The following is an 8,791-nucleotide window of genomic DNA, read 5'->3' on the forward strand; positions in this document are numbered from 1 at the left end:
GTTGGAAAATTAAAACAGGTTTCCTTTTTCATTAGAATGATTTGGGATGATTTTCTCATCCAAATTTCCTATCTCATAATTTATTGGGATGATTTAGATGTTTGATTGTTGGGAGGAAAAACAAGCAGCAGCTATATCACATCATATCTTGTGGGTCTCGTAAGAAAATATTAAAAAAATATCAAATATGTTACGTCACTCAATCATATATATTCATTCATATCGAATTTAAATTTGAATAAAATTATAAAATATTTTCAAAATTCAAATTATTATGCCAAAAAAAAAAATTAAAACGTGAAAACATGAAAATGTTCGGATTTTTAATATCAATACCTCCTAAAATTTAAAATCTTTAAATAAGGTGTGATAAATTAGCAAATTAGATTTGAAATTTCATTTAATACGTTATAGCTAATATGATTTAACATATCAAACACGCTTCATACATTAATTGTTAAATTGACACAATTACAATGAATGATATTAATTATATGAAAAAACTATGAAAAAAAAAGTTAAGTGAAATCATTATTGATATTCTAATTAAATATTTGGATCGTCTTGATGTATTACTACATAATATTTTTGATTTTTAAATTAATTAATTAGTCAATTATATTTATTGTGAATATATTTGAAATCTAATATATTACACGTATAAAAGATAATATGAAAAAAATAAAATAAAAATGTAAATTAAGTAGAAGTTGATTGTATATAAATTTTATCACAGTAGGATAAAATTGTAATTTAAAAAAATTATAATTTTAATTTAATTAATTAAGTAAAAATTTAATTAAAATTTTTTAAAATTTATATAATTTATTTATTAAAGTATGAACCATAATTATAATTTATTTATTTAAATAAATAAATAAATATTATTATCAACTCTTAAAATTATTTTAAAATTTTGTTAGAGAAAAATATACATTTACACAATTTATGATTTGCGATAATATAATTGAAATAAACAATTTTATATTTTGTTATAAAAAAAATAAAATTTTTTATTATTTTAAACGTAATTTATACTAAAAAAAAATATTTTTCCTTATACTTTTCACTGCTTTTAATTCGATTAAAACCCAGCACATATATTCTCCCCTAGATTCTTGGTTTCATATATTCTTTTTATTTGCTTATCCAAAGAAAGAACAAAGCAGGCATCTCCAATTTGATGTTTACTGATCATTCTAACAACACTAACCAATACCCTTATAATTAAATGCTTAGAATATTATAAACAAATTAATTTTGAACAATACAAGTGGCTGGGAATCCTATTCATTTGCATGAGTAGTGGATACTGTTACTTATTCTTAACCAAATTAAATGACGCAAAGGTATAAATAAATAAAAAAAATAAATTTATAATATAAATTTTATTATGATTTTATATAAATTTAATATAAATAAATATGTAGATAGATTTATGGGGATGAGTAGTGAGAGATAAGTAAGAGAATTATGGTAAAATAGAAGTAAATATTACAGAAGTATCCAAGCTCTACCTCCATTCATATTGAATTTTTTAAGTCTTCCAAAAAACATGACCACTATGAGAATAACTTTGCCTTGATCACTCCATTTCCCAGAAAATCCAAACCATTTGTCTTTGCAATTGCTGTCAGGATGTAGTTGCCTTTTGCAGCTGTATCCTGTTGTGAACCCCACATTTCCATATGCACTGAAACACAGTTTAAAAAAAAAAAAAAAGAACAATTATACTTGATTTTGATTAAACTAAAATGAATTAAAATGGTAATTTACATTATGGTTGCTAAAATTTAACAAAATTCACAATTTAATTTTTTTTAAATAATAAATTATTTACTTTCTTATAACCGTTAATTCTATTTTTTAAAAAAGTATAATAAAAGTAATGAGGAATTTATGAATAGTCTAATTGTGATTAATTATATTAATCATATAGGTAAAAATTGACCCACCATATATACCTATATCTCTACCAAAAATCAGAATTAGTTGGATGCCAATGCATGGTCATTATCAGGCATTTTTCAATTCCATATCTCTATGGAACCTTCTTTTTATTATTTCATAGATGGGATTTAATTGGATACAATCTTTAATATTTTCTAATATCGAAACAATATAATATTTAGTAATCAGCGCTATTTGGTTCAAATCAAAAAAATTTATCGAATTAAATTAATTTAAAATTTTAATTTGATTTTTTATATATTTTGATTCGTTTTGATTTTTAATTTCAAAAATTTTTGTTATTTCGATTCGTTTCGATTTTAATGAGAAAAAAATTAAATCGAACCGATTAGTAATAATAGTATATTATTTTCAATAATATATAGAGATTATATTATATAAAAATTAAAATATTTCAATTAAATTTTAAAATATTAAAAATAAAAGATAAAAAATAAAAAATTATTAAAAATTTAAATCGATCGAATCGAATCAGACTGATTCAATTTGATTTGATTTATGATTAAAATCGATCCGATTCAATTTATATAAATATTTAAATTTTAAATTTTAATTTATTTAATTTGATTCGATTTTGAATCAAACCGAATAAGTGATGAATCCTAATAATATCAATGAGAGGATATTAAGTATTAAGCAAAAGCAATATTCATACCTGATAACTTCAAGCACAATATTCAAAACACTGAAATTGAGAGGATCTTGCTTCATTTTGTTTCTTTCAGTTATGCAAACGAGGATGACAAAAATGACCAAATATGAAAGCTGTGAGAATATTATATTCTCCAAAAGCTTTCCCCTTCTTTTCTTTCCCTTTCCAGATGCTTCTGGATTGTCATTTATGGGAACAAAAGATGTATATGGAGGAAGATACCTGCAAATAAAATAAATTTAATTATTATGCAAATATTAAATTGATTTTTAAAAACAAAGTCATCAAGCAAACCCATGCATTGAAAATTAATTACTGTGTTTTTAAGTAGTAATTTTAAAAAATATATACATTAATATAAAATTAACAATAATAAATTAATCCAAAACCTAGGAAGGTCCGGTGATCAAGCTACGATTTAGAATAGTTCACATACTAAATTTTCTATTATTTAGATGGACTCTAGATGCCCAATGGTCAAAGGACCTCAAAACTTTTCTATTATTGAAGTCAAATGATAATATTTTAATCTATATTTTAAAAATAATTAAGTGCGTTATTTGACCCATCATTTACGTAAACCTCCCTCACTTTTTTTAAATTTAACATTTAATATTACTCAATTTGTTTGTAAAAATTAATTTAATTATAAAAAATATTTCTGTAAGAAATATTGATCATACGAAATATTCTTTAATGCTCAAGGGTTATTATTAAATTTTTAAAAAACGTACAACTTTTACTAATTTTTTTTAGAAAAATTTATAATTTAATCCCTATATATTACCATTATTAATAAATCAGTTTTTACATTTTCAGAAATCTATTAAAACGTCCTTAATTTTTCTCTCCATCAACGAAATAGTCGTTCTGTCATCTTTTTCATTAAAAATAGATAAATAAAAAAATTTTAAAATCTAATTTTGCTCTCAAATAAAATCTCTTATTTAGTCCTTGAATCTTGTTATTATTAATAAGTTAATCCCTGCATTTTCAAAAATCTATTAAAATATTTTTATCTTTTCTTATATCTATTAAAACGTTTTTATCATTTTTTTTTGTCAACGAAATAGTCCCTCCTCCTTAAAAAAGAAGGAAAAAGAAGAAGAAGATGATGGAGAAGAAAAAGAAAAAAAGAAGAAGAAAGAAGAAGAAAAAGAAGAAGAAAGAGAAGAAGAAGATGATGAAAAAGAAAAATCTCCTCCTCCTCTTTAAAGAAGAAGAGTAAGAAAAAAAATCGAAAAAGAACCAAAGAAGAAGAAGAAGAGAGGAAGAGGAAGAGAAGAGGAAGAGGAAGAATTAATGAAAAAGAAGTAGGAGGAAGAGGAGGAGGAGAAAAAGAAGGGGAGTAATTTGGTCTTTTATTATATTTTTAACGACAGAAATAGATGGAATAACTATTTTATTGATGGAGAGAAAAGATAAGAACGTTTTAATAGATTTCTGAAAATTTAAAAACTGACCTATTAATAATAATAATATCTATAGACTAAATTGTAAATCTCCATTTTTTTAATCTTCTAACCATAATTTCCAATATATTCCAGCTATTATCCTCTCGACGGATTTTCTTTCCCCTAATATTTATTTTTTATGCTTAGTGCTACTTTGTGAATTAAAAAGAATTGAATTTTAATTTGGTGTTCTAGAATATCCGTTAGTTGTTATGGGAATAGTTAGTTACCACCAAAGGCATAAAAATTTGATTGTAGAAGGCCGGTGGTATCAGTCTATTTAAAATTATATTAAATCTAATTAATAATTTAATTTTTTAAAGGGAATCAACTAACTATAGTTCAATCAAAATATTATAGAAATAATTAACTTAGTTTAATTTTTAACTCAATCAAATCAACCTTAAGTTTATTTTTTTTTTCTTAAAAAAATTTTAAAAAATAAAATTTAAATAGCGTTATTTTCTGAAAAATAAATTAATATTTTTTTTTAAATGGAAAACAGAAATTAGAAGAATAGAACGTCAGATCTCTTTAACTTATTCAGATGCACTTATTAAGTATTTGAGTGCTTATCATCGGATTAAGTATTTGAGTGCAATAAATTAACGCTATTAACATTAAAATAAGAAACATTCAAATGAAAAAAAGAGAGGATGAGAAACTAACATCATGACGATGAAAAGCACCAAGATGGCCGGTGAAATTATTGAGAGGTCGACAATAGTTTCACCTGTATGTCTCGAGTTCACCACTTGGAAAATAATTCCCATGATTTTCTCCAAAGAATTCAATCCATTTAAAGCATCTGAATTCCATTCCATGGAGCAAAACAATATGAACTGAACCATAATAAATCCAAACACAGTCACCACCAAAAGCGACGAGTGCAACCTCGGCAGCCAGTGAAGATACCCTATTTCATTGCTCTTTAACAGGTACCTAGATTCTTCTTTCTTGAAGAATTTTCCCAGGAACCAAACAGAAAACCTCAAGCAAGGAGGAAATAATGTGTTCCCCAGCAGGATTTGTGGGATTAGAATTAGGAGGAGGCCTGAGTTCTTGCTAAAGACTATCATGTTTTCATTTGTTGGGACAAAACCACAGCTTGCAAAAGTTGAAACAATGGTGAAGAAAGAAAATGTCACCTTGTTGAGTCCTTTGGTTTTAAGAACACTACTTGCACTTGTGACAATGGCTAAATAAAGCAAAACTAAGCTAATTCCTAGAAAATGAACAAATAAAAGATAACCCAAAACTACAAAACTCAAGAACTTTATTGAACTGAATTTCAACATCTTAATATCTAAAGAAACCTGATCATATTGGACGATAGTTTCATTTCCTGATTCCAAATTTTCAGAATCATGTTTCATTTCAGCAGTACTCGTAATCTCAATCTCATGAGTTTCGGCTGCCGAAACTAATCCTCCAAGTTTCCATCTTCTTTTGAGCTGGGATTTGCTCAAATGAAGTCCAACCATGGAAGTGAAAACTTCTCCACCTATGAACATCAAAATGGTTAAAACAATGAGTTGGGGATTGGAGAAAACCTCCATTTCAACAGTGGACATGCTTGAAACTGTTGTTGCAGACACAGATGTGAAGAACAAATCCAAGTTCTTTGGAGTAAAAGAATCATGGGTTCTTGGCTTTAAAGCCTTTAGAACCCCAAAACCAAGAAAAGAAAGACAAATAAAATAGGATAGTTGAATCCAGAATGGATTCATTAGGACAAGGATGAACCTGTAGAAAAAAACTATTTGACATCTCAAGGTTGAGGAACTACAAAGACCATGCAAATTTTTGCCAAAACAAGGGAACGAGTCCTTCATCTTTGCTTGGAAATTCTTGCTACGAGATTGGATATGGGTGGGGTATATATATACACCGAAAAATTCACATTATTAATACCAACAAATTTTTAGTAGATATCTCTGTGTAAGAAAGTAAAAATATACCGATAAAACATATTAGTGATTTTTTACTAATTACCGATAAATTAAATAAATTTAATTGTTAAAATTATTGATAAGCATTTCATTGGTAAAATTTACAGACAATCAAAATATTCTATAATTTATTTTTTATCAGTAATTAATAGATATAATGATTTATTGATTGATTTTAATTTTTTTTATTGATAATATCGTCGATTATCTATTTAATTAATTTAAATTTGCATTGTGTAGAAAAAAAAAATCCTCTAAAATTTTAAGAATGTTTGATGCTCAAAATTCAAAACTATTGATTAGGAAAAAAAAGGAAGGAATTTTAGCATTCCACAATCAATAAGGACAACATAAGAAAAAGGAAAATTCTTGGAATTTTCTTTTAGCCTGGTAGGCAGATGGTGGATTCTGACTGCAAATAAAATATTGAATATTTTATTTTCATGATTTACACATTATAAATAAGAATGATTTACATTTTAATCTCTGAACATTACCATTATTAATAAATCAGTCTTTACATTTTCAAAAATCTATTAAAACGTCTTTAATTTTTCTCTCCGTCAACGAAATAATCATTTTATCATATTTTTCATTTAAAATAAATAAAGGAACGGATGGAAGTGAAAAATTTTAAAATTTAATTTTATCCTCAAATAAAATCTCATATTTAGTCATTGAATATTTCTATTATTAACAAGTCAATTTTTATATTTTCAAAAATTTATTAAAATCTTCTTATTTTTTTTATATTTATTAAAATATTTTTAGTGTTTCTTTCCGTCAATAAAATAGTCTCTTTTCCTCTTTAAAAAAAAAAAAAAAAGAAAAACAAGGTAATGATGATAATGAAGGAAAAGAAGAAGAAAAATAAGAAGAATAAAAATCTCCTCCTCCTTAAAAAATAAGAATAAAAAGAAAAATTGAAAAAAAATCAAAGAAGAAGAAGAAAAAAAACTAAAAAAACTAAAAAAACAAGAGGATGAAGAATCAATTAAAAAGGAGAATAAAAAAATGAGATAATTTAATTTTTTACTATATTTTTAATAGTAAAAATAGACAGATGAGTTATTTTGTTGATAGAGAAAAAAAATAAAAATATTTTAATAAGTTTATGAAAATACATTGACGAACTTGTTAATAATTATAATATTTAAAAATTAAATTATAAATTTTCCTATAAATAATTACAAAATAAACATGCCACGCGCACCCTAGCCGATCTTAGAAAGGAAAGTTTTTTTTTCCACACTCAAATCATTATTGCCGAAACTATATTGTTATGTAATATAATTTAAATATATCATAATTCAGTTATGGTTAAGTATTGGTTATTCAAATTATAATATATATTCATCGGAAAAAAAAGGCTTCTAATCAAGTTATAAATTAATAAAATTAATTAATTTTTAAATATAAAACACTTTAAAAATTTATAAGAAATATTTTAGCGGTTAATGAATATATTTAATGCGATGGATAATATATATTAAAAAAAAATCAAATATGTACATTTTGTGCTTAGTATTATCAAGAATAGAGAGAAATTATCAGGTGGGTTGATGCCTGCAATCAATTGGACGGTAGTAGAGGACCCACTCTCCCAATTATGCTAAAATATAATCACATATGAATTAATATGCCAATAAATTCAACAAGATTGAATCATAATCTAGGAATTTTACATAATTAAAAATTGGAGTATTATACAAAGCACAAGAGGCAGTACCAATGAAGGTACAAACTAATAATTGAAGTATTTTAATAACCATATGAAACTTATAATTTTGACTTTATATTTTTTTAATGAATTTATATTTTTATGTGAATTATTAATGGATTAGATCATTAATGATGTTGTTTGAGCCTACCTTAAACAATGATGGTAGCAAGTAGCATGGTTGAATGGCTAAATCTAATGCTCTTCCTGTTACTTATTTTAATTAAATAATTATTTTTTAATTTTAATAATAATAATTAAAAAAATTTTAACTACACTCAAAAATTAAATTATGATAAATATATCTAAATAAATATAATAAATTTTAGATTTTAATCATTTTATTATTTATTTTTATTTTTTCTTCATTTTCATTTAAAAAAAATTTTGAGCAAATATTATAGGTTATCGTGTTAATACGTGGCAACAATAAGTGATGCTGACAAGGATCAGAGCCCGTTGAAATTTTGTTTTTTAAGATAAAAGTTAGTTGAATATTAATTTATTTTTTATAACGGTTGGTTTTAGCTTTCTAAATTTTTAAAAGAAATTAAAAAGTTATTTTTTATTCATTTAATTAAATAAAATTATATTTTTATTTAAATATTTGAATGAATTAAAGGAAAAATTACTTTTTAGTCCCTGAGATATAGCGTAATTAACATATTCGTCCATCTATTTTTAGAATCCAACGCTTTCGTCTCTGAGGTTTAATTCCGTCAAAATTAGAGGTCTCTTCATCAAAAATACCATTAGTGATAGAAAAAATGACCGAATTACCATTTTTAGAACCCAATACTTTAGTCCTTGAAATTTAATTCCTATAAATTTATAGGTCTCTCTCAAAGATTTGAAGGAAAAAATATATTTTTGTTCCTAAGATATTACATAATTAACATATTTGTCCCTTTATTTTTTTGAATTCAACATTTTAGTCCCTAAAGTTTAATTTCGTCAAAATTCAAGGAAGAAAATTTCAAACTCAATCTCCATAAATAAATAAAAATTTTAATAAATTTAAGATTTAAATTCAGAAAAAATA

The 8,791-nt window shown here is 24.3% G+C and overlaps 1 protein-coding gene across 1 annotated transcript; it reads right to left on the bottom strand.

Annotated features, from left to right (window-relative positions):
- Nucleotides 1-1,388: 1,388 nt before the first annotated feature.
- LOC110620616 (sodium transporter HKT1) lies at nucleotides 1,389-5,936 on the bottom strand. Its single transcript, XM_021764418.2, has 3 exons — nucleotides 4,747-5,936; nucleotides 2,627-2,845; nucleotides 1,389-1,693 (listed from the first exon to the last, which is right to left on the bottom strand). Exons 1-3 carry the CDS (start codon nucleotides 5,910-5,912, stop codon nucleotides 1,495-1,497), a joined length of 1,584 nt encoding a protein of 527 aa, XP_021620110.1. The 5' UTR covers nucleotides 5,913-5,936; the 3' UTR covers nucleotides 1,389-1,494.
- Nucleotides 5,937-8,791: the final 2,855 nt, after the last annotated feature.

The sequence above is a fragment of the Manihot esculenta genome, chromosome 8 (assembly GCF_001659605.2).
Source record: "Manihot esculenta cultivar AM560-2 chromosome 8, M.esculenta_v8, whole genome shotgun sequence".
NCBI lineage: Eukaryota > Viridiplantae > Streptophyta > Magnoliopsida > Malpighiales > Euphorbiaceae > Manihot > Manihot esculenta.